We start from the raw sequence: 27,961 nt of genomic DNA, 5'->3' as shown, positions 1-27,961 counted from the left end.
GAAGGGGACCCCTGAGCACACCTGCTGGGTGTCAGTCCAGCACAAGAGTGAATCGAGGACAGGGCGAAGCAGGGTCATGATCCTGTCCAAGCTGGCCTGGGCTCATCGATAGACTGATGCTAGCCACAACTGTAGCAGCCGAACCCTGAGTTTGGTGTGTCATACCACGTACGTACAGGCTGCCATGTGCCTGAGAAGCTTCAGGCAGTTTCTCGCGATAGTGGTGGGGAACTGCATGACTCCCTGGATCATGCTGTTGAGGGCTTGAAATCTAGCCTGTGGGAGGAATGCCCTGGCTTGGGTCAAGTCCAGTACTGCCCCTTTAAACTCTATTCTCTGGTCGGGGGGCAGAGTTGACTTTGCTTCGTTTAGGAGCAGACCCAGGTTCTCAATAAACGAGACCGCTTGTGTCCTGGAGCGGCCTTTGATCAGCCAGTCGTCGAGGTACAGAAACACCTGTACCTGATGTCTCCACAGGGCGAATGCTCGAGCAATTTTTTGAACATGTATCCTACAATCAACTGGTGGATGACTTATCACAAACTGGAGATTTATTTACTCTTTTTTGGCTCCTTTATAGTTTGCACAGCTGTTTGGAAAACAACCAATTCCACACAAATATTTCCAGAATATGGGATTATCTGCTTCTTTCCACTAGTTCCTTTAAAATGGAGCTTTGTCTCTGAATGTTGCTAATATTTTGGTCTAATGTCTTATAATTGGCCTAAATAGTAACTTACGTATTAGATCAAGAATGACCTAAATATCTTTCTCTCCTGTGAGTCAGATGGTGCACTGGGAGGCAAACAAGACTATACTGTAATATATAGCAGTGTTTTTCAAACTTTTTTTCTGGCTACCCAGTTGAAGAAAATGTTGATGCCAGCGACCCAACGGAGCTGGGGATGAGGGGTTTGTGGTGTGGGAGGGGGCTCTGGGCAGAGGTGCGGGAGGGGGGTCAAGGCTCTGGGCTGGGGATGCAGGGTTTGGGGTGCAGGAGGGGCTCAGGGGTGCAAGAAGGGGTCAGGGCTCTGGGCTGGAGTGTAGGCTCTGGGGTGGGGCCAGGAATGAGGGGGTTGGGGTGCAGGAAGGGGCTCTGGGTTTGGGGGGGCTCAGGGCTGGGGCAGGGGATTGAGGAGCGGGCTTACCTCTGGTGGCTCTTGGTCAGCAGCGCAGCCGAGGTGCAGAGGCAGGCTTCCCACCTGTCCTGTCACTGCGGACCACGCTGCACCCTGGAAGTGTCCAGCAGGTCTGGATCCTAGGCAGAGGCGCGCAAGCGGCTCCACACGGCTCTCGCCCGCAGGCACCCACCCCCACCTCAGCGGAGAGCAAGTGCTCGGACAGCACACAGAGCCCTGTGGCTGCCCTGCCTACGAGCCGGATCTGCTGCTAGCTGCTTCCGGGTAGGAATTACTAGTTTTACCACTAGTTTTTACTGGCCGGCCGCCAAGGTCCCTGCGTGCTGAGCAAGGTGACCCAGTACTGGCTTGACACATGAACTCTGAAAACACTGATATATAGAATGTTTAATTTTTGGCTATGCAAGAACGTATCTCAGACCACGTATCCAATTTCTTCTGTAGCAGACTCTTATTGGAGTTTTTCTTTTCAATTCCATCTTCCCTTCCTACTAAATCCTCTTTTCAGGATAATGACAGCTTAAATTTCCGTAGTGTTCAGCACGTGCCTTTTTGCGATAGTTTTGTTTTGTAGAGGAGTTCAGAGACAAATTTTACAAACCTGCAGGAAGAGAGTGTCATCTAATGGTTAAAGCACAGGACTGGGATGATTTGATTTCTGGCCCAGCTACTGACTCACTACATTACTTGCAGCATGTCTCAGCTTTTTCCTCTGCCTCACTTTCTCTATTTATGTAATGGGGTTCATAACACTGATAGCTCACATGGTGTTTTGATGCGTAATTTAATACTGAAAACTCTACGGTCCTTGGAAAAAAGCTGCTAAGTAAGTGCAAAGTATAACTTATTCTGTGATAACCCACTTTCCCCCTTCCTTAAATCTGTCTGCTAGTGCAGCCTTCTAACAGATATTACAAAGGGAATGAGGTGTATGCAATGTTGTTGTAGCCGTGTTGGTCCCAGGACATTAGAGACAAGGCGAGAAACATCTTTTATTGGACCAAACTTCTGTTGGTGAGAGAGACAAGCTTTTGAGCTACACAGAGCTTGAAAGCTTGTCTCTCTCATCAACAAACGTTGGTCCAATAAAAGATATTACCTTACCAACCCTATCTCCCTAAGATAGTAGGTATCCATGTAAGTGTAACTTTAATAGGCAAGATTACTGGATGAAATGCAAAATTATTACTTCTAAACTGATCCGCAGCCTAAAAATAAACACTAAGGGAGCCCCAGGAATCTGTTCACCTTCAACAAACGACCAAAAAGAGCAACCACCAACCAACCAACCAACCAACCAACCAACCAGCTGTGTGAAGCCAACGAACAAACAAGTCAACTGGGAATATTCTCCCTCCTGCAATGATAGTGCTCATTTGCTTGGAAAAGTGTCATTGGCTGCACAAATTAGCTGACAGGGCAGAGCACCTAAGGAATAGGTAGTATTCTGGGACCATTTCCCTCAGTTTTAGGGGACAAAAGTTGCTCAACCGATATGCTAGAAATCTCCACTTGCCATCTTCTAAACTTTTACTTGCAGCAAAGAACTGCTTTGAGCCTTTTGACAACCCCACAAAACACAATATAAAACAAAACAAAAACAACCTCCCCCCCCCACTTTAGAGTCAGTACTCTGGAGCCCACACATACCTGTCAAAGCAGCATGGGCCCAGACTGCTGACTAATATTAATGCAATCCAACTACTTAATGTGCTGTTTAAAAAACATCTGATCCAGTATTTGGCCACTGCAAAACATTGTGTAAAATTGCAAAATGTAAACTAACTGCAACTACTGAAACAATCTGTGAACTGCAACAGGAAACTAGTGATCCTTGCAACACTACTGTAGTTTAAGCATAAATATGACAGATTAAAAAGCTTTTCATGTCAAGACCCTACATTTGGGGTCCTGTCTTCACTCTGCAATATCTGATGATATCAACAACACCAAAAAGAAGGCAGGGAACTGCATTCCTTCAACTGCTTTAGTTGTTGATGAAATCACTAACAGTTGAAAGAAAAACACAGATCTAAGATTTTAGCAGATACATATAACAAGAAATTATTTTCAACTACTTTGCTCTAATGTAGATTTATTTGTAATTTTGAAGTCTACATATATAGTCTGTTAATGATGCAAGGTCTTAAAGAGTCTTTGAGATTTTTAAAAAAGCATTTATTGTTCATCTTTAGCTTTCCCGGCCTAATGAGTTAGGAAAAGTTTCTTTGTTTATTAATATAATTACATCCTAGCTAGATTATTTAAGACCTGCTTTTAGTATAAACAGAAACTATTGATGTTTGTTTTGTAAGAGAGAAATTTTTTCAGATCCCATATTATTACAAACATTAAAGTTGGCTAAGAATCTGTCACACATTCCTTTTCAACTCTAGCATTCCCAATTTTTGACCCCCTTCACTCCATGATATGCCGTGTCTCATTACCTCAGCAGATTTTCTCAGAGCCTGCATTGGATAGATTCTAGACTCTTATTACTGGCAAGAATTCACTTTTTGTCAGCCAGGTACAGTAGCAGTTAATATAAGCTCCCAGTACATTACTCTGTGTTCTGTCTGAAAGGATAAAAGTCTAACTTTTTTTATATTTCTCATTAGTATGATAATGTTCCACCCTAGACCTACTGTTGCGCTGTTCCTTTCTTCCAGTTTTTTTTTTCAGCTATTGTACTAGGTAACACAGGGCCCTATGCTTAGCTTAACAGCAGTATAATCTTTTGTTTTAACTTTTTCCTTTGTTAAAAATGCCTGTTTACACTAGAAAAACCACACTGATCCAGGCTTTAGTGCTTGCCTTATGAAGTTTCTTGTCTCCTCATTCACTCTTTTACTGAGGGATATAAAGTTACCTTTCCTAGCCCTGGTCTACACTGGGGGGGAATCGATCTAAGTTACGCAACTTCAGCTAAATGAATAACGTGGCTGAAGTCGACGTACTTAGATCAACTTACCATGGTGTCTTCCCCATGGTGAGTCGACTGCTGCCACTCCCCTGTTGACTCCGCCTGCTCCTCTAGCGGTGCTGGAGTACAGGAGTCGACAGGAGAGCGCTTGGGGGTCGATTTATCACGTCTAGACTAGACGCAATAAATTGATCCCTGCTGGATCGATCGCTGTCTGCTGATACGGCAGGTACTGAAGACATACCCATAGATTATTTGTCTTCAGTTCTGTTAAAAGTTTTGCTTAATTTCCTGGCACAATACATGATGTAAACTCTGAACTGAGCTGTTGGCTGACTCATAGGCAGTCTTCTATTCCCTCTTTCACAAAGTATGTTCAGACTGGAGTTCCTATTGCCTTGACCTCTGAGCAACTGGCAAATCCTCAAGTCCCGATACTGGATAGATAGATATTTTATTTTTGAAATGTTAACTGCTTTCAGGCTACTGTGCTGAAAGGTGACTGTCTGACTAAACTGGATTTGAGCACTACCTTGATTCCATAAGATCTTTCAGTAATAGGAGTCTCCCACTGCTGTTTATCTGCAGGTCTGTGTACGAGTTTAGAATGTGGGCTGCTTTCTGCCCAGCATTAGGGTGATGCAAAAATCACACAAACCAGCAGGAAGTTCAAAAGGAACAGAGCTTCCTGGCACACAAGGGACAATGTCCACTGTTCCCTGCTTCAAAGGGTGTAGTGCATGCTCAACCACTTTGTGACTAGTTGGTTCTACTGCTCCTTCTTCTCAAGCCTTCCCTTTCACTTTGAGGCGGCTTGCAGTTCCAGATCATGTGATCCCTACACTCAAGTGAGTGCAAGAACCATGATTATACTCAACGTCCATGAGGGGGCATAAGCTCTTTTCACCCACCCACCCACCCACTCTTGTCCTTCCATTCACGGTCAGGAATCTCAGGAAACCATCTAGTCCTATATTTTTCAGATATCTACTTAGAAGATAATCTAACAAAGTAATCCAACAGACTTTTTAGAATTCAATCCGATTTTATGTACTGCAGATGCATAATGTTGCAATTTGCGCATAGCCTGGGGAACCACAGTAGAATACTATCAGGGTGCTCTAACTTGCACTGGAAACTGGTTTGGCACCAGGACAGGTCAGGACAATAGGATTCAGCCCTAGAGATTTTTATTATAGGACTCTGGCAATACCTGTTTTAGTTTGGAACATAATGACAGTTAAATATACTGGACTGAACACTAGTCTTCTGCCCCCTAAATTTCCAACTGTGAGACTAAATCTCATTAATTTCTGAACAGTTAAGGGTTATTGTCACTAGTGCCAGTGCTGTAATACAAAACTGATTTAATATAATTTTATTATATAGTAATCTATTACTTCTATTGTTTATTTATTGTTAACTATCAACAATATGCTCTCTGTCTACATAATACCTGTGTACACAATAAGCCTCTCATCTGTATTTAGAAAACCTAGAATCCCTAGCCACATCTTCTAATTTTTCTGGTATTGTATGCTAAAAACTGTTAATTTAGTAAACACTTCTTCTTTCGTGTGGCTGGTGTAGAGGAGCAACTACAATTTCACCTGAAGTTGATCGAGCCAAATGGCTACATCAGGAGTAGAGAATTTATTGCAGCAATGCCTCCTTCATATTTATAAATTGGGCAGTCGGTAGTGATATGTTCGATGGTCTGTCATAGGGAACCACACTTGCACACCAGGGAGTCCTTGATTTTCCATTTGTGCATTAGATATCTGCATCTACCATGGTTGGTTAGAATTCGGTTCAGCGTTAACCAAGATGACCATGGAAGTTCAAACCCAGGAACCTTCTGTGTGGGATCTGGCACAAGGTGCTTATTTTTTAAGTCTTGTCTAGCCCAATTTCCTTTCCAAGCCGCCTTCTGATCTAGCCTGATTGAATGAGGCTTAATGAATGTTCCCAGAAAGCAGGACTTGCAGGACTTAAGACGTTGCGGGCTGTGTGTGTGGTGTTGTCAAGGTCTTGGTGAATAGGAAGACATCTGTTTTCCTGGATTCGCTGAGCTTTGCAGAACGTTGCAGCAGTTCGGCATATCGAAAGGGGAGCGATATTAGACAGGACATGTAGCCATAGTGTTGGAGTCGACTTAAGGGTTCCCATAGTGCACCGCATCACTGTATTTAGCTGGGTATCCACGAGTCATATGTGACTGTATCTGCTCCATACCGGTGCACAATATTCAGCTACTGAATATACAAGTGTTATTGCAGATGTTTGCAACACTGATGCTGATGCAACCCAGGTTGCACATGCTCGTTTCTGGATTACGTTGTCTCTCATTTTTATCTTTGCAGCTATGTTCTCAAGATGACCATGAAAGGAGAGGGTGCAGTTGAGTTTCACTCCGAGATACATTAGAGTGTAATCATGTAGAGTGGAAGATGGCAGCCTTCATATGGCCCTCTCTGTTAAGTGAGAATTCAGAACGAATGCCATCAACTCGGCGACTGAACATCACTCAGTGATCTCCCGGTATTCAGAGCAGCAAGTAAACACTAAACGTGTTTTATTCGTTTCTCCTCTGTGAGGACTAGTCAAGTGCATGGGATTTATTTTTTGGAAATACTTGCTATGAATACCTGAGCCTTTGAAAACTTTGTCAACATTCTAGAAGAATTTATAAAACTTCGCAGACTTCCCAACAGACATGCTGTACTCCAGTAGGAGTAGAATGAGCCACCAGGAATAGGATTCCTGCAGAGTTTATAAGTTCTTCAGACACAAGAGATATAAAAATAAAGAAGATACACAAGAAAACAGATGAAACAAGAGAAAAATCAGATTAAAAGAAGAGAAGCCACAGGAACTAATGACGGGCTGAGACTGGTGAGTCCAATGAAGCAAAAAAAAAAAAAAAAAATCATTATAGTTAGTTCAAGTCAAAAATAAAAGGAAAATTTCAGGTGAAAAATCACGGGATGGTTGAGTTTCTACAGTGGTACAGCTGAAACCAGTTGGAGAACACTTCAATCTCTCTGGTCACGCAATTACAGATATGAAGGTCACTATCTTACAACAAAAAAACTTCAAATCCAGACTCCAGCGAGAAATTGCTGAATTGGAATTCATTTGCAAATTGGGTACTATTAATTTAGGCTTAAATAGAGACTGGGAATGGCTAAGTCATTATGCAAGGTAGCCTATTTCCCCTTGTTTTTTCCTACCCCCCCCCCCCCCCCACGTTCTGGTTAAACTTGGATTTATGCTGGAAATGGCCCACCTTGATTATCATACACATTGTAAGGAGAGTGGTCAGTTTGGATGAGCTATTAACAGCAGGAGAGTGAGTTTGTGTGTGTGGGGGGGGGGGGTTGAGAAAACCTGGATTTGTGCTGGAAATGGCCCACCTTGATTATCATACACATTGTAAGGAGAGTGGTCAGTTTGGATGAGCTATTGCCAGCAGGAGAGTGAGTTTGTGTGTGTGTGTGTGTTGCGGGGGGGGTGGGGTGGGGGGGGTGGCGAGAAAACCTGGATTTGTGCTGGAAATGGCCCACCTTGATTATCATACACATTGTAAGGAGAGTGATCACTTTAGATAAGCTATTACCAGCAGGAGAGTGGGGTGGGAGGAGGTATTGTTTCATGGTCTCTGTGTATACAATGTCTTCTGCAGTTTCCACAGTATGCATCCGATGAAGTGAGCTGTAGCTCACGAAAGCTTATGCTCAAATAAATGGGTTAGTCTCTAAGGTGCCACAAGTACTCCTTTTCTTTTTGAAGGCACTATGGTTTACCAGTGTTTCAAGGAGAGCCAGGCACATGCCCACCCTGCTACTGGCTGACAATCAGGCTTTAACTAGGAGTTTCCTGGCAGCCACACACAGGAAGCAGAAATCCAAGAGTACTAATCTGTCATAATACTTACTCTAGTTATTAAGAAATGGAAGTCAACAACAGTACCCTCTACCCCAGAGCGTTTATGATGTGCCATTTGATGGAGATGCCTAGTGACGGCCATCACTGATAAAATCACATGGAAAATGGGACCAATTTGTTGATTATTATTAGCAGTACAATTAATATCAGAAGCTCCGAGCACAAGGGGGAAAAGACAATGTGGTTAAGTAGAACCTACATCACTAGCAGCTGACTAATAATTTTGTTCACAAAAAGTATCCAAAAGTCTGAGTTTGCTGTCTTTTATAGTTGCTATTTGACTTGCTTAGATTATATGTATTTATATATTACTTACCATAGCAAACTAGGGAAATACAACCTAAATGGAGCTACAAAAAAGTGAGTGCATAGCTGGTTGGAAAACGGTTCCCAGAGAGTAGTTATCAGTGGTTCATAGTCAAACTGGAAGGGCATATCAAGTAGGGTCCTGCTCTCTTCAGTATCTTAATCAGTGATTTAAAGAATGGCATAGAGAGTACACTTATAAAGTGTGCAGATGATACCAAGTGGGAGGGGCTGTTTTGGAGGATAAGATTAAAATTATCTGGACAAACTGGAGAAATGGTCTGAAGTAAATAGGATGAAATTAAATCAGGACAAATGCAAAGTATTTCAGATTTGAGGGCTGGAACACACCCTAATCTCTTGTGTCACTTTTTACACCACCTTTGTAAAGTTCTCCAGGCCCTGTAATGTACATTTGAGATCGACAGTTTATATGGAAGGTCTCAGTCTGGGCAAACCAGGCTTCTCTAGAAGTTGGTTGAAGGAGCAACTACTGAGGCTATTACTGGGTAAACTAGTGATATCATGAACAAACTAGTACAACTACTGGGCAAACCTGGCCCAGCAGAGCAGGAACATTCTCTTTCCCTTCCTTATCCTTAGAGGGGACTGCAATGCTGCTCAGATAGCAAAGAAGAGATCTACAACAGGAATGGAGCTATGAGATGCAGGTTGCCAGAATCATCTTCTTTATCTGTGTGAGCAGCCATATTGATTCTTGGCTGGGGGAGCCTTAAACAGAAATTCTAGTGGACAGAGTAGATTATGGATGGCACTGCAAAATTAAGTTTCAGTAGTTGTACAAACAATTTCATTTCTAAATTGTTTTCTATACTTACCTCTTCTACATTACAATCCTATTTTGAGTGCATGTTTGCACAATCATTCTTCCAGCTGGTGGTCTCCAAAACATTTCTGACTCTTAAACTTGTGTTAATTCACTGAGCTTGCATACCATTTTTAACTTCATTAAAACAAATTTCCTGGTCCCCAGCATCCTAGATTTGCCTATCAATGGGTTAATAATGTATGTGTCTACAGAGACAAGTGGCCAGATCATCACTCAGCTGGCGTACACTGGTGAAGCATCATTGAAGCCAATGAATATGTGGCCCAAGATACACTGCCAATGGCAAAATTCCTTGTGAAATAAATGAAAACCCTGCAAAAATTCTTCTCTCTCTTATGGGCATTATATTGTACTGGAGCCTCATTTGGGTCACTGGAACCTAAAATGTTGGCCCCTGCTAACCTCTTTGCCTATTGTTTGGAGATGCATATTTTGCATCTTATCATTGAAGTGGTTATGGCGCTGACTTTCTGTGTTAGGAACTGATCTGTAGTTCAAGAGGACAGTATATCAAGTATTGAATGGAAAGTTTACCACATCAGCCTCTATGGAAAAGTTGCAGATGCATGTCTACAAAAAACACAGACAACTGAAGTATACAGTTAAATACTTACTTTGCTTTGTATGGTGATTCAGAGGTGGCATTTTTTGCTTCCAATAAACTTTCATATTCTTTAGCCCTGAGGGAAAAATATTCATCAACATTCATTAATTATTCAGTGTTTGAAAACCAATTAAATAATTCTAATATGTGATTTATTCAACTTCATGACACTGTACAAGTCACTAGGCATCTCTGAAAATCAATTTTATTGTAAGCCGTTTTTGTCTTTTCATCAGCCATATTTGTTCCTAAATAACAGCCAGTGACTTGGTATGATTATTGTTACTACTGTGATGTATTTAAGATATTTTAAGCTGATTTTCAAAATCATAACAAATGGAATACACAACAATGGCAAGAGAAATACTATTTTTATCCTGAAAATGTCATTGCAGGACTAGACGAAAACATTACTAATTTTGACATGTCTAAAGGATCAAAAGACGAATTTATCACAAGCGTTATAATTAACATTCAAAATGTCCATTACATTTGAGGATCCAATTAAATCTTCTATGAAACACTCATGACAGTACTATAACAATGTACCTCATGAGACATACAACTCTAAAATAAATCCCTCTATGAATGTCTGCTTTACTTTGGGAAATGTAAGCAGGACTCAATAGCGTAAACCTGTTTAGACACTTAAAAGTATTCTTGTTTACATTGGCCACATGCCAAAGTAAAGGAAAATTTGAGAAAATACTTCTTTACCACTGCTTAGTGTGGCTCCAGCTGGACTGGACCAACAGATGATAACCATCATCAGTTCATCAACCTAAGACAGGATTCATTGCAGCGATTCATTAACATTTAATATATTTGTTAAAACAAATTTAGATACTATGGTGATGCAGAAAATTTAAATTCTCACTTTTTACAGTCAGAGCCCTACTGTGAAAGAAATACCCAACAGAGTAGCTAGAAAATTCAGCTTTGGATCCATTAGAAAAACTCTACATTGACTTCTATTCAGAGAGAAAATGACAGCATATGAAGAAACTAAAGTGGAAAAGAAGTGATGTTTGGGTTAGGTAAGGCTGCTGCTCAGGACTGTTGAGTTCTACTCCTAGCTCTGCAGCGGACTCAATCTCTGACATAGGGCAAGTCATTCAGATTTTCAGAAAGGAAAATCCAGTCACTTCTTTAGGTGATCAGACCAGTGATCAGATCTGTGATCCTTCTCTGACAGTGGCCATCATAAATTGCTTTAGAGGAAGGTGCTGAAACCCCACAGTAGGCAAATACAGGATAATCTGTCCCCCAGTAAGGTATCATCCTAGTTGCTAATAGTCAGTCTTTGCTTTAAGCCTGAAGAATGAGGTTTTATATTCCTTCCAAAACTCTTTTAGGATTAACTATTATAACTCTGGATACCCCTATGAATGTCCAACTCTCCCTTGAATCATGCTAAAATATTGGCTTCAATGGTAGCCAGTAGCAATGAGTTTCACACTCTAATTCCATATTGAGTGAAAAGTATTTCCTTCTGATCAGTTACAAATTGCCATCTTTTCATTTTATTGAATGTCCCCTTATTCTTGTATTATGAGACAGGGAGAACAGACATTCACAAATCTACCTTCTTCATACTATTAATCATTTTATATACTTTTATCATGTCCCCTCTTATTTATCTCCTTTGTAAAGCAAATAATCCTAATCTTTTCCATTTCTCTTCATACAACATCTTTTTCATGCCCCAATCATTCTCATCACCCTACTCTGAACTGCTTCCCCCATAAACCCCACCAATTATGTAATATTCTTTTTTGCAATGTGACCACCAGTGCAACACACAAGGTTCCAGATGACGGCATATCATTGATATGATTGTAATATTTGCCATATTATTCTCCATTACAATCCTTTCAGATCTTAACATTTTCTTTGCTTTTTTGACTGTATCTGCACAATGAGCAGAGGTCTTCATTGAACTGTCAGTAATGCTCACGTCTCTTTGTTGAGTAGACACAGCTAATTTAGAACTCTGTAAGGTATATGAATAGTTCATTTTTTCCCTCCAATGATCACTACTTTGCATTTATCTACTGTGAACTTCATTTGCCCATTCACCTTGCTTAGTTAAGTTCCTCTGAAGTTCTTCCCAGTCTTCCCTGGACTTGACTAACCTAAAGCACTTAGGGTATGTCTACACAACAAAAAAAAGACCTGCAGCAGTGAGTCTCAGGGCTCAGGTCAACTGACTTGGGTGCACAGGGCTCACACTGAGGGGCAAAAATAGCAGTGTAAATGTTTGGGCTCAGACTCTGAAACCCAGTGAGGGGCAGGGTCTCAGAGCCTGGGCTCCAGCCCAAGCATCTACACCGCAATTTTTAGCCTCGGAAACTTGAGTCAATTGACATGGGCTCTGAGACTCAGTGCCAGGGGTTTTTTATTGTAATGTAGATATATCATTTGTGCCACCTGAAAGGTTTTCTACCTCGTTATTCACCCCCCCACTTTCCAGATCATTAATAAATATATTAAACATGACTGGACCTGATAAGGAACCTTGAGTCATCCCATTGTTAACCTTTTTCCATGATGAAAACTGATAATTTATTCTCACTTTTTGTTTCCTGTCTCTTATCCAGTACAAAGGCATTCTAACTTGGAGTATGGCCCAGAAAAGTAAACCAAAAATTATTCACTTAAAATATGCACCACAACAATTTTTTGTGAAAGGAAGGTTTTAAACAAATTGTAAATGAGAAATCACAAAACAGATTCTTTCATTAGTTTCTTCAGGTGTATTGTCAGAGTTTATTATTTAGTTTTCACTGACCATCAATCTGACATGCACACACACAAGCATTCCTTTGATAGCATCACATACATATTAAACTGGGATAATTTACCTAGATATACATCAACTGTTATTACAGCACCGGTTTAATGGCTTAGGGTTATAAATATTATTAATAGACCAACAAAACTTTTACACAGAACTAATAACCCATTGATCACAATTTGTCCTTTCATTCACCTTTGCTCTTGGTTGCTTTCATATTCTGATTTAAGATCTAGCATCTCATGAAAGCAACACAAACCTATTTTAGTGCAGTTACTAGCTTCATCTCAAATTTAAAATCTTATAATTTTCTAACAACTGAAATACATTCATAATTGCCAAGTTTACAAACCTAGGGGAAGTTTCCCATGACCATGATGAAATAAGGTACATAGATAACTTAAGACTTCCTGGGAAATTCTAAATGAATTATTACTGTCCCATGCGCCTCATTTCCCACCCAGTCTCCCTCCCCAATTAGTTAATAAGGCCTTTAAATCTACATTTCAGATAAGTTCTGAGCTGGTTTTGAATAGTGACTCCCAACTGTTTGGTGGTCTTAGAACTGGATTATTGTTTGACAAAAATGTGGTAGACATCACATAACTCATTTCATAAAGTATTTCACAACACTGAGACTCCTGCTTCCTCCTGCATTAATCATCTAGTCTAATAAAGCCCACTTTTGTGTTCTGAATATGGGAAACCCTTCTCCCCCACATCAATAATGAGATTTCATGAGAGTATCCAGGTAGTGTTTACCAATATTACAGTGGCTTATTAAGGTGCCAACTGGTAAGCCTAAAAGTAAAGCAGTATCTGTACAGTTAAAATTAATTTGCCAAATGGAGTATAAGCAAAGTATTTTACTAAGGCTTTGCTTTTGCTTTAAATTTTATGGGACAATCTTTGTTCTGTTCTACTATTGGACTGAACCACATATATTTTTGCTGAGCCTCTTATGGCTACATTTAAGAATTTATGGTTAAATGTTCAATACAAATTCACAATTATCTTTTCTTTTCAAGGTTAATGACCTAAAATAACAGAAAATTATTCGGCTACTCCTTGAAACTAAAAATATTAATTATCTTGCTTTTCATATATTTCTATTTTTTTAGATTTTGAAGCTTTCAGTGCATATTTCAGTATCTTATTAAATGAAATCTGTAAAATCATACCACATTACTATTAGTGATGTAATTATAAATACTGGTAATATTTTTCAAATATGCTGACTCATGTGACACATTAGAATTCAAGATATACTGACAGAATATTTCAGTTATTGATGCCAACAACAAACAATTGGTTTGATCCTGTTTTCCTGACTTTGGCAAATTTTTCAGTGAATTCACTGGAACTTTTACTTGAGAAAGGAATATACGATTGGACTCCATGAGTACGGTAAATCAGCAATATGAACAACTCCCTACCCCAGCAATCAGAAACTATGAAGGAAAGTAGACACTGTACTTTCAATACACTCATCTTGTAAATCAGTAAACTCTAATTTGGTGATCATAAATAAGATGCCAATGACAAAAAAATCTATCATACAAAAGAGCAAAAGGGGAAGGAAAGAACTTGAGGCAACAAGATGGTAAAACACAGAATAAGTGTATCTGTGCAAGATTTCAGTTACCATTATTGCATCGTAGCCATATTAATGAACTATTATTTTATTTAAACTATTGTTTTAACAAATCTATTCAAATAACTTTCTTAGCAAAATTAAAAATAAGAAAAAATATGTTAATGAATGCTTAGAATTTTTTTTAAAAGGTAAATGTAAAGTTTGTTTTAAAAAGGAAATCCAAATTATGATATTCTATTGAAGTTGTGCTAACCTCAGTTGGGGACATTTCAGCTATAAGACAGACACCGCAGTTCATGATATAATGATGCCCTGCACATCATTCTGATCTGCAGATGTCACTTTTTAGGCTAATGACAAACTACAGGTCTGACAACTCACTTTCCATTTTAAGATATTTCTAACTTTTTCTTGTTGTGACAGGCAACAAAATTGATTAAATCCAGCCATGGGATTTGACACTATAGCAGGATGGCTTCTATTTGTTGATTACTATTGATTTTCTTTGATACTTCATTTAAAAATCAATAGCTAAGAAGAAAAATAGGCATGGTTTACACATACTTAAACATACTATTGTATTCTGGAAGAGACTACAGTTTTGGCAGGGCACTGGCATCCAATTATGAGAAAAGCTCTTAACAGGTGAAAGCAAGGGCTCCAGATCGATATTCAGTTTTCTTTCTCAATCAGAGAAAGTGGCTATAAATTAGGCTCATCAGTGTTATTTTCAAGACATTTCTGAAGCAAATAACTTTACACTTTTTTTCAGTGTTCCATAGCATTCCTGTTAAAGGACAAAAGATTAAGTTTAGAGAAAAGCTAAAACAATATTAGCATTACCTGGAGTTCATCCGTGCCTTCAACTTCTTTGCCTTCTTTTTTGTTTTTTGCTTCTCCTCTCCATCTTTTAAAGGTTCTGCTGGAACAGAGCTTTCAATCACAATATCAACAATGTACTTCTTCAATGACAGGTGCTCCTGCATAAGACATTGAAATAATATTTTAAAGTAATGGTATTTCATTTTTATAGCATGTGAGAAAAATAAGTTTCTGCATCAAAAGAACATCAAAGATAAATATTTTTTAAAAGGTTGAGAAAATGAAGAAACAAACATTTATGTATAAACTTTTGTTTATATCTTTTCAATGCCACCTGTCCTTTTATAAACCAGTAATATGACTGAATATTTCTGGAAACACTTCCTTATAATTACAAACCCAAGACACACAGACATACTTTTTGGTCAGATCAAACTCAATGAACAAGTAAACATTAGCTCAAGAAAATAAGTTAAAAGCAATCAAAACACACAGTACTTAATTTAAATGACAAGAAAAATACATAGCCATATATGATGTTGATGCTGCAAACACTTACAGCACTGACTTACCTGGTTGTAATTATTACATTATCTTCAACAGGACTCCTCACACACTTAAAATTAAGCATATGCTTCAATGTTTACAGGATCAGGGCCTATATTTGGCAAAACCAGAATTTCTTTCTTTCTAGCTAACTAATAATGGTAATGGGACATTTAATCCATGAATGTTTCTATGAACCAGTGAAAAAGAAGTTTGTTTTAAATTTCTTATAGCAAGTAGCGAAGACTGGTTATACCACTCTCAATTAACCAAAAATGTTATTTAATTATTTTATTTTTGGGTGGAAAGCCAATAAAGACACAGCAAAAAACAAAATAAAGCAATAAAAAATATGTTGCTCGTAGCAAAATCTTAGCCACTACGAAAACAGCCATAATGCATCTGTTATGGATATCTGTCAATATATCACTAAAATAAATAATTGGTAATTTTGTAACCAATAAAAGATATTAACATTTCCACATACCTAAGGTGCATTTTGAGGTTCAGACAGAAGATTTAGGAACAGATTCAGCCGTGGGATAATCACTGCGGTTCTCTGCATATCTTGTGGTGGCAGGGACCGTAGTATTGGAAAATCTACTTAGAATGGGGCAGCAATGGCACAGAAGTGTCTGCAACCCCTGCTCTGTCTATGATCCTGGCCAGTGTAGGTCCAAAACTTATCAGGATTGGCCAGGATGGGGCACGTCCGGGTCAATCAGAGAATGTGCTGAATGCCTTATGCAGTTTCTGTAAGTGGGATTGTTCACAGATAGTTAAGGCTGCCCAGGGATCGCAGTGGTGCAAACACTGCTAACTGTCTTCCACAGGTCACTGCCAGTGGGGTACAGCTGTCTCTTCTCCAGCAGGAATGAATTACCTCTTAATGTATTTAACCCTCAAAACATGAGTCATTCAGCCTCGGGCCTTCTTATCTTCTCAATGTCACCTTTCCTTGGTCATTTTCTTTCTGAATTTGATACGTCAAAAATTGGGTTTCTTCTCACCTCACCCTTTCCCAGAAACATTAACCCATCAGCAAATTTTCCCAAGCCTTCTGTCCGTTTCAGAGTATACTATAAAATCTCTTTTTGTTGTCTTCCATGGAAGATTTTCTTTTTGATATCTCTTCTTTCTCCCCAACCTCATCTCTTTCTATTCTCCAATCTTTTTCCTTCATTTGCCTGATCCTTGATTTCTTTTTGTCCCAACTTGTGTGTTCACAGTCAGTAGCAGATCCTTCTCCCACCCTTCTTGCTTAATTGATTCTCTTCATAGCCCCTCTCAATATGCATTTTTTCTCCCAGGCCAACTACTCCTTAATCTTTCTCTAACAAAACAAATAAAACCTATTCCCTAGATTTCTAAGTTTTCCCAATGCTCAATCATGCTCTCTGAAACTTAACTATTGAACCCCAGACCACCCTTGCTCTATCATGTGTACAGATCCTTCCTGTATAATTCTAATATAACCTAAAGACGTACTTGTATTTTTATGTGTAAACTATTACTGGCTGGGAAACATCTTATCATATTTGAGTATAAACATCAAATATTCAGGAAAAAAGTTTGGAAGGAATATAAACACTTCAGGACATAAGCCAATCACTAACTGATGGGGATTACATAGAAATTTTCCTTAGGAGCAAGTTATTCCATTAGGCTCTAATCCAAAACCTAATGAAGTAAATGGGAGTCCTTCCTTTGACTTCAATGGGCTTCGGATTGGGCTCTCTCTATTTGCAGGGTTTTTCTTGAACTTTCTTTGCAAGCATCTTGCATTGGCCACCATCAGAGGGAATACTGAGTCAGATGGACCACTGGTGTGATTTGATATTTCAATTCTTATGGTCCCACATTAAAATAAGTTTTATTATATTTCATGACTGCATATTCAACTGAGTTAATATTTTCAATTAAATTTGTGGCATTTTTCACTTTTTTTTTTTTTTTTTTTACTGAAAGCCTTTTAAAACTTCTTATAAATGTACATACCTAAAACGTTTGAAAAAAAATTGCAAATATAGAAAGTGAAATACATATCAGAACAAGTCCAGTTAGAAAAATAAAAAAACCTGTTTTCTACACACCATTTAATAAAATTAATCCCAACTCCAAAATTTTTGGTGCTGTGAGGGAGAGCAAAATTATTCCAAAAAGGTTAACATATAATAAAAAAAATCAGCCTTTAAAGTACCTCAAGAACATACCCTATAAATATAAAGCGGCCAATTATGGGTTTGCCACAAACTCCAGTTATGGGTGGTGTGTAGTTACACTGCTCCAGGAGCAGACCTGAAGCAGATTCTGAGTCACCATCTGCCTCACCGTTCTCCCTGCTTCAGAAGAGACATATGCTGTGCCAGCATTAGAGCTGGTACAGTAAATGTCCTCAGTGCACTGACTAGCATGTTGAAAGGTGGAGCCAAGGTATGGGTGGTGGGTGGAGGGGAGTAACAGTGTACCTTATACTCATTTACTACCATTTGCGTGTACACAGGACAGATGTCAATCTGAAAAATAATTCATAACATTTCTACAGTTCCTGTTAACCCATGTTTAATTCAACACTTCACAACATCATTGGTGGCTATGGATAAAAGATATATTTCCTTCTTTCCCCCAACTGTGGCATTTTTTATGTACAGAAAATCTAGTTTAGTTCATTTTAGAGTTTTTGTATCTCCCTCTGAGTCCAGTTGCATTTATGGGGCTCAAATCTTCATTGTGTTCTAACCCATATACTTTCCTCCAGCAGCAAAAAGGATCCAGAAATGTAACTGAACCAACCACTGGAGAATTAATAGTTCTGGCATGGAGGGGAAGATAAGGGTGTGTGTCTCCAGGAAAAAGGGAATGGGTAATTATTTTGTCCAACAATTTAAAAACCTGATACCAATGCAGATATGATCTCATCAAAGCTGATAACCTTCTTCTTCTCTGAATTAACTTTTCTGGCCACATAAGATCAAAGCTCTGGCCTACCAACATAATTCACTGTATTAAATGAAATAATTCATGCTAAGGTTTAAGACCTCAACACTTTATCAAATTATTCTAAACTTTGTTAATTTTGTTTAAATGGTGAGAAAATATTCACCATTTACAGAGTTATAATTTATTGAAAGGAATGTTATTTGTCTTTCATACTCAAATGTGCATTTCAGTGAAACAACTCCAGTCACCCTGTAAGCTACAGTTTTCCTCCTAAGAGCAGCCTAATTGTGAGATAGCTCAGTTTTTATCAAATGTCATGCATGAAAAGTAAATATCATAACACATATTTTGCTTTAACAATAAAAAAAAGCAAAATGTTTATTTTAAGTAATTCACACAATCCAGAAGGTTATTTTAATTGCTGTACAGAACATCTTATGAATAACGTGGTCCAGGGTATGGGAATAATAGGTTGAGCATAGCAGTTCTATTGCAAGTGTTCCCAGTTTTGTAAGAATTGTCCATTGAGCACTGTAGTGAAGTGACAACTCACCAGCACAGCGCCTCCTGCTGGTCATCCGGAAATTAGCTCTTTCCAGCCTTCGGCGTGCCCTCTGCAGGCCAGTGTCTCACCTGCCGCTGGCCCCTGTGTCCCTTCTGGACCCTGCTGCCCCTTTACCTCGGGGTTCTGCCCCAGCAGTACCCCCACACTCTGGGTCTCCCCTCCCAGGGGAATCCCCAACCCTCTAAACTGACCTTGCCTCAGTGGCTACTGCCAGTCATCATCTAGCCCCCACTCACTGGGGTAGACTGCAGTCTGCAATTGCCACTCATCATTGGCAAGGGGTTAGGACCTGCTGCCTTTGCCTATCCTCAGGCCGCCCCTCTACAGCCCCAGTACCTTTTCATAGGCCTTCATTAAGGCCAGCAGCCTGGGGGTTTACCAAGCTGGAGCTCTCCAGCTCCCTTGCCCTATTCCCCAGGACTGCTCCAGCTCAGGTAGTTTACTCCCAGGCAGCTAGCCCTTCCCACTCCAGGGCTAGAGTGAGACTCCTTTGCTTCTGGCCCACAGCTCTCTTATAAGGGCTAGCTGGGCCCTGATTGAGCTACACAATCAGCTTCCCCCAGCTATTCTCACTCCCCTTATTTCCAGCCACAGCCCTCTTCAGGGCTGCTTTTACTATTGGCTGCCCAGGGAAGTCCTCTCCCAGAGCTGTGTTAACCCCTTCAGGGCAGGAGCAGGGTGACCACCCCACTACAAGCACCAATAGCTTTCTTTGAAAACCATAGTGTGTGCATATACACAAGATTTGCCACCTTCAAAAGGACATGTGGAAATCAGTAACAATTCAAACTGGATTTTCGTACATTAAGAAGGAAACCCCATCACACAGATCCTCTGCCATTTATAAATATGATCTTAATTTAAATTTCCATTGCTGAATAACATCATCTGAGATAATACCTTCTTTTGATTCTTCCAGAATGTCTTTGGGCCTGTCAACATGAGAAAACTGTACTGATTTAACGAAATTGGTTTAAAAACTGATTTACTTAAATCAGTGCAACGCCCCTGACTGGTCACTCTTGTTTCAGTTGACGAGTGCCTTAAACTGGTTTAGCTTAAGTTATAAGGAATTCTGCATTTATCTTCTGTATTTAATAAGGTCTTGTAGGAAAAAATAGTATTTGATCATGTAAATTAAAGCATGCATCATAATACAGATGCACAAGGGGGCTGAATTAAGGTTGCACAGACAATCATAAACTATCATTTCCTAACTTTCAAAAATTTGGCTTTTGCAACCAAAATGATAACTCTTTAATGTAATTTTTAATGTAATTTCCTAGGTTATTTTTAAAAAAGAAAAAGGTAAAAACAAATTCTATTATCAGTAACATGTGACCCAATTATTTGTATAATTCTAGATCTACTTCTGCTTCAAAATGTGATTAAAATATATATTCATACACTCCAGAAGTCACTCAAAAGTATTTTTATTGCAACTACTAGACATCTCAGATCCCCATATTGCATCTTACCTGCTTGAGCTGATTAAAGCAAAATTTAATTTGAGCTAATCAGTCTAAGGCAAGGAGGAAGATGAAATTAACTAGATGCATCAATTTCAGTTTCTATATTATTTGTATTACATTTATTAATATAGTAAGGCTTCTCTATTTTTTGCTTCTTGTATGGTACTGTACACATTTTGAAGGATAAAATAAATGAGAAACTGCTTACTTATTATTAAACCTTGAAAATTATCAGAATCATAATCAGAAGATGTCCTGTCCTTTTTTAAAATGTCATTAAAAACTGAAATAAAAATAAATAAAATTGAAACTAATAAATAAAAACAACTAGAGGAAAAAACATTCTGTGCCTAATTCTATAGCAATACAGATAGTATTTTCCAGAAAACAACTGATCATATTTTCTCTTACTTGTTCAGGAAAAATGTATGCCTGTTAAAAACTAAATAAATCTTTGTGACATTTCCTGGAAAAAGGCTGTTTAATTTTTGTAAAACATTACAGTACAATCTAGCCTAGCAAAATCAAAATAAGGCTTGAAGTTTCTATCTTAAATCATATGTATGCAAAGTGAATATTAAACCAATATTATGAGTAAGAAATCAAGCACACCAGTCTCAGGAAATTCTAAAAGGTAAGTAATGCAATGTTAAGCTGGTCATACTGCTCATCCTGTGTATATTATGGTACATACACTTAACAAAAGAAAAATTAATATATTTAGGGTTATATATATTTTTCAGTGCTTTGTCATTCTTGATTATACAAGCAATATGATTTCTGTCACTTCCCTACAGTATAATATTCCACTCACTAACAGGTCTCATTATTTGGATGTTTCCCCTGATTTTCAGGCTTGAATATTCTTTTCCTAAATTTCACCCTATTAATTTTAGCTATACCCCTGTAAACATCCCTGAAAAGGGAAAAACCAGTGGCCTGCAACTCTGCTTCCCTGAGGACGTTTCGATAGGATTTGCCCTCTTGAGTCTCAGTTCCCTAGCACAAGAGTGGCAAAACTCCTCAAACTCCTGATGACTTGGACTTGAAGGGAAGCAATAGAAGGGTGGAGCAGGAGTCAGTCTCCAGTGCTGTGTATCAAACTCTCACACCCATTGCCCTTCTAGTCAGTTCCTGACTGTTGTGGTGAAAGGAAAGGTGACTTAAGATCCTTCAGCTTCTGCTAGTGTTCAGAAGGCATAAGCATCATATACAGGGAGAAGCCAGCCATCAGTGTTGAACCAACTCTGTGGCCACAAGTCTCATCAATGCGTCTCTATGGCCCCATGGCTTGTTGATGTCAATTTTTTTCATTTTTAGAAAACTAAGGATCTTACTTGGTATATTGCTGTTTTGCCACATTAGACATGGAGACATCCAGTGCCTGGCACATTCTTGGGTGTTTGATTAATAAAATAAACAACAATGAGAATTATAACAATTTTAGTAGGATATCTCAACTTTTAAAACTGTTAATTAATATATTTTACTATCATAATTTCTTCTAATTATGCCATCTCACACAAGTCACAGTGGCAAGACAATTATATCTTCTGTTATTCATGAGGTTTTAAAAATTATTTGAAAGATTAAACTTTTCTAACTTATGACTCTACAGGTGTGGAACTGATTCGTGTGTTTATCAGACCTACAATCAATTTACTTGTACCCATTAAAGTGACAGCAGGAGCAAAATGAAGCTAATTCTCTATTTTGAAACAGATAGCATATAAAATAAAAGATCAGGCAATCTTCATTTAGATATAAAATGAGAGTAAACCACCTGTCCCCATGCCACTCAATGACAATTACAAACACAGATTTCTGATAGGTGGGAATGATGAATGAGACAAAGCCTTGTATCGCCTTTGCAGGGTCTAATGTCTCTTTCCTGATCTAATCTATAGCTTAATAGATGACTCAAAGAGAACTACAGAGTTCAACAAGCTTATTCATTTATCATCTTGTGAGGGCCAAAAAAGGTCTCAGCTGTCAATAGCACAACATGGGATGGCTACAAAACATGCTGTACAAATGAACTCAAGCACCTTAGCAGAGTATGTTTCTCAGAGTTCTCAACTTTCAATTGTGGCAGTTTGGATTAATATCAAACTTCATCCTTACAGCTGATTAAAATAAAACTAGAGTAATAACAGCTTGTGTCACAAATAACTGTCACTTCTTGAAGGTACAGATCAAAGTGTAGGATTATTACATTAGGCAGATTTAGCACCTTTCAGGTGTGAAACAAGTACAACTAATAGCTCAGATAGTATTGAATAACAATACTCTATGACCCAACAGCAGTTATATCATGCTTCAGAACAGTATAAGAATATTTTCTCTGAGGTCCTGCTAAACTTGTAATATTTGTATGAAATAATGTAATTTTAAAGTCCACATAACCACACTAAATCATATTAAGTCTGCAATCTTGAAAACAATTAGGCATGTAACTTTAGTTGTATGAGTATTCCACTGAAGTCAATGGGATGATAGAGAGATATATATACACCCTCCCCCTCCCCAATTTACTTGCTAAGTACTGCATGGGGCCCAGTCTTTCAAACACCTATGCTTATCAACGTGTGTGTGTGCGTGTGTGTTTGAAAGATTGGGCCCTACACAGTACAGTACTTAACAAGTAAATTGGACTAATCTTCTTAAAGTTTTTACTTCAGCAATCAATATTTACATTATGGAGTCCCACAGTTTGATCTCTAATCAAGACAATACATGGTAATTGTTTGGAATTTTATTTACTTCTTGCCAAAAACACTTCTTTAAGTAAATGTTAGATGTAATAAGAGATATACTTACTTACCTACCTATCTCACATGGGCGTTGTGAGGATTAATATATGTTTTCTACAGCAATACAAGGGTATAAAGGACTACAGGGCGGATTCTGCAACGGAGAGATGATGAGTGCCCCAAGATCCTGGTGCATCAATAAATCTCCAGCCCTTTGCAGAGTCAAGCCAGTATAAATTCTGTGATTATGTTAAAAATATTTTCAAATGAAATCTTATGCTATTAAGATTGGTGTTCACATCTACTTAAAATTTGATGTTGCTACCTGTTTTATAATTTTAATGTCACTGATGTGAATTCTATCTGCACGCATTCTCAAAAGTACCAATGCGATCTGAAAACAAGGGCTATAAATAAGTAAAAATAATTACCATTTCCCACCCCGAACAAAAGACTGAAACATTCCACAAACATTATGGTCAGGTTCTGCCTTCCTTACACACACTTAGTATCTTATTCTGCAAGTAATCCTATTGAAATCAATCAACTCTGTTTTACTTTAAATCTGGCCAATACACTTTTTTACTCAATATTCTTTTGTTAGTGTCTGTTCAACAACTCAATAGACTAGAAACACTCCTTTTTCTTTCTAAGGACTTTTATACACTTTTACCAAAGTTATGGTAGGAACAGATGATTTTAAAAAAATGTAAGGTATACTGTATCGCAAAGTGTTTTCATTTGTATGCCACTACTCTCAGTGCTCTTCAAGATCACATTACATAATAGTTTTGAAGTCCACGCCCTGGGAATAAACAGAAAGGCTTCAGCATACTTATTATGACTGAATTCTTCATAAGAAGGAAATGATGAAAGTTTCCCTCACTTTCAGTCCTCTGGCCATTTTGGAAATTAATCACAAACAAACAGATCACAAAAATCACAGATTTTCACAAGAGGAAAATCAAGAGATTATAGTAAAATTACATACTGTTTTTTAAAAATAATCTGTTATAAAATCTCTGGGCTTGATCCTGACTTCCTTACTTTGGCAACGCTCAATAAAATTGATGGGTTGCGCAAGTGGAATAGCTTGAGTGAGAGGTTGAGGACTGGTCTTATTATGGGATAAGAAGATTGTTTTAAAACGTTAGATCTGATTTTTTTGGAAAAAACAAACACACACACACACCCGACTACCTTTTTCATTTAAACAAATTTTAAAAATATTAGTAAGTTTGATATTTTTTCTTTTTGGGTATGCACTTATATAATTTTGCAATTTACACATTTAGCAATTTTGTAATTGTATTTGAGGTATTGTATTTTCATGTTTTATTATCTAGGTCTTAAGTTGCAAGGTTTAGATTTATCTATTCAATTTTATTGTGGTATTCTTTTCAGTTAATTTTCTTTGTGGTTTTTTTTTTTATAGCTGTGAGTACAAGTTATGTTCCCTCTTAGATTTTGAAGGTAACTGAAGAGGTGTCTACAAAAGGGATTTTTGCACAGAATTTTCCACTAAAATTAACACTGATTCATCAAAAGCTTTGGAAGCCACTGAACGTTTGTCTACACTAGGGCTCCACTGGGGATTTGTTTTGCAAAATTCCCTATGGCAGACAATACCTACAAAGGTAGGCACTAACTTCACATAAGGATCCAAAAACCATCATCACCCCTAACCCCTTTGTCCCACCCTTCCGAAGGAACGAAGGAAGAAAATAAAAGCATAAGGGACAAGGTGATGGTAAAGAAATCTATATACATCTAAATGGAGACTAAATTGGTGTAACTTTTTTTCCAGACCCCTCAAGGTGTACGTTACAACAGCTTTGACTGTTAGATTGACAGCCACTTACCAATGTGTAATCTACCCCTGCATTTGGCCCAGTGTTTCAGACTAAACTGACATAATTTACAGGTGAAGGGATGACAGAGAGGAAAAGCAACCAATAATTACAATAAATACATAAATTATAAAACAAATATAAAATCAATGTAATGATGGATTGGGGCCTTATATAATAAGCATAATGATGTTTTAATGCCCACTGGATTAATAAATTATCAGGATGACTCGAGTCATGAACAGAGACCCACAACATGTTCTCTTTGTAATGTGCAAAAGTGTAAAAAAAATATTTTAAAAATTGCATCATCCTGCAGTGTAAACTTTAGAATGTTTTTAAATGATGCAATTTCAGGACCTGATGCCTTAAACTGAAAGAATTCTACTAGGATTGCAATAAAAAATCATAGACTAGAAGAATTAGACATAAATAAGTAAGACAGACCAACTGATCCACAGAGAAATTCCCTCCTCGCTGTTCAGACTTTCAATCATTGGCAGTTTTGTAACTTTCCAAAATGCAGCAGATGTGCCTTGTCCACAAACTGCATGAGAAACTGAGTTGACAAAACCATTACTGCTAAAACCAGAAGAGGTTAAGGTCACCCAAGAAATCACATTCCTGCTGGATATCGCCTTCTCTGATGCTAAAGTGCTGCATGAAACTGAACAACTATCCAGTGAATTTCAGATCTAGTAGCTAACAGGCTTTCAGCTGATCAGGCACTTCTCATAGGCAGGTATTCTTCTCCACCCAATCCCCCCTCCCCCACTTTTTATTTCATATATGAAAAGTTATATTACAGTTATTACGGTATTACTAATATTATTTGATGAAATCACATGATTCTGTTAGAATCCAAATAATATACAATTACAAAACTTCTCTATAAAAAAATGAAGTAAGTACTACAAAATGTGGAGACATTATATATTCAAGTAGGATGCAGTTCAGATGAATTAAACCATATCATAACCCAGATTCTGACCCTTGTTCGTTCATGTGAAATACAGCAGCTGGAGAATAAACTTTCCAATTAACAGTCACTTCATACAATACATGATAGCAACCCAGGCATTTACTGACAACTGGCAATGGCCAGTATCTAGAAAAACTGCTGATTAATACTGGGTGTTGACCTACAGTAGGCTGTTAAATGTATTTTGTGTCATAATGGCGTTCCATTATTCCTGAGAGACTATTTGGTACAATAACCCCATCACCCCCACAAAAAAAATCTCCCAAACCAAAAAAATCCCATCAACCTGAAAACTGAATAAAGACTGTCCACACATAATACACAGTAGATTCACCTTTGATATTCATTGATGTCTCCTATTGGTGTTGAAGAGAATTATGCATATGCATAGGAAAATTATTATATTCTTAAGTGTCGACCAAGCCAACTGAAGTGAAAGTTCAATTATTATATTGTGTATTAGAAATAATTCTATTTATAATCAATCTAGCTTTTGAAAAAAAGACAACGTTAATGAATAACATTGCTATTTAAAGCAACATCAGGAAAACAAAGTGTCAAAGTTGAACTGATATGGTAAAGCAAAGTCAGGATTAATACAAGTATAATATTTTCACATGAATTTGAACAACCAGAGCTGTTCTGAGCTCTGGCAGTACCAAGAGCAGTAAGAGATAATAAAATGTCATCTCCTGATGGCTGAGTAGGGCTTCCATGAATAGCTTGGTGTTGTTGAATAGCACATGGAATAAGTCCTTCTGGCCTGACAGGCATTACAGGATTAATACTTGAGGCTCCTCAGAGGAGTCTATTGGTGTGCCAAGGAAGTAAATAGAGGGCACTGAAGACTTCACAGATGAACCCGCCCAAAGGGTGCACCTTCTATCTGATCTTCCACTAGCTGGAGAAGACTCCTTTACCTCCATGAGGTACATGGTCCTAACAGTAACTAAAGCTGACCAGAAAAGGGATCCTGCAAAAGCTGCCAAGGCAGGGACTACTGATAAAGAAAGAGCATCTGGAACAGGCAAAGTAGCAAATGACAGTTGTACGCAACATTGAAAAGCCACATTACGTTGTGATTTGTGTGTCCAATTTTGCTGATCTAAATGCACCTTATATGAACTAGAATTTGAATATGTAAGTAGTGCTGGGCCTTTAACAAGCAGACAATTCTTTCTACCTCTCCCCCATATTAATAAATAAAATCTTTAAATGTTATTTAAAAATCTCACTGTGAAAGTCAGTGTTTTAACGATATTTTAAGTATTTAAATAAATTTAAAAAATATATCGAACTACAGCACATATAGTATTTATCTTCTGAATTAGAAAAGTGTCAGGAAATCAACTAAAATAGCAAATGCACTTAAAATTATTAGAAATAGTAGTAGAGGAAATCGGAGTAATTTACATAACTAGCACTTCATCTTATTTCTATGCTGAAGAATCAAGACATGCCAACATCCTCAACATATATTTTATCAAAATTTTCTTAGGATGCATGTCTTTCTTTTTCATTAATATATACCCTTTCAGTGTTGCATTACTGAGGACAAAAGTCTGATATTCTCACTTTCGGCTTTTCTAATATTTGACTGCCAAACACGAACGAAGAGATGGTGAGAATTAGCATGCAGATCTAAAAAAAGAAGTGATGGGCACAATAACAAATTATAGATACCCTTTCTACAGGTATGTTTAGGGACAAATTCAGTGCAGCTAGGCACTGGGAGGTGTAACACAAGCTAAGCTGACTATATTTAAGAAGAAATAATCCTCTAAGAGGCAGAGGTTTCCCACCTCCACCTTCTGTTGAGGTTTCTATGGCCAAGGATGGCAGAAAAATTAAAGCTGTAGTTTGCACC

General features: G+C 38.1%; 1 protein-coding gene across 1 annotated transcript in view; it reads right to left on the bottom strand.

The window, feature by feature from the left end:
- Positions 1 to 27,961, bottom strand: part of SCAPER (S-phase cyclin A associated protein in the ER) — a 346,678-nt gene that overhangs the window by 155,579 nt on the left and 163,138 nt on the right. Inside the window, exons 21-22 of the mRNA XM_077827620.1 lie at positions 15,008 to 15,144; positions 9,781 to 9,846 (exon numbers count right to left, since the gene is read on the bottom strand). Coding sequence (XP_077683746.1) covers positions 9,781 to 9,846; positions 15,008 to 15,144 — 203 coding nt within the window. The remainder of the gene's footprint in view (positions 1 to 9,780; positions 9,847 to 15,007; positions 15,145 to 27,961) is intronic.

This window comes from Eretmochelys imbricata, chromosome 10, assembly GCF_965152235.1.
Source record: "Eretmochelys imbricata isolate rEreImb1 chromosome 10, rEreImb1.hap1, whole genome shotgun sequence".
NCBI classification, from domain to species: Eukaryota; Metazoa; Chordata; order Testudines; family Cheloniidae; genus Eretmochelys; species Eretmochelys imbricata.
Note: the sequence above shows the minus strand (reverse complement) of the source record. Positions and strands in the feature narration are given on the sequence as shown.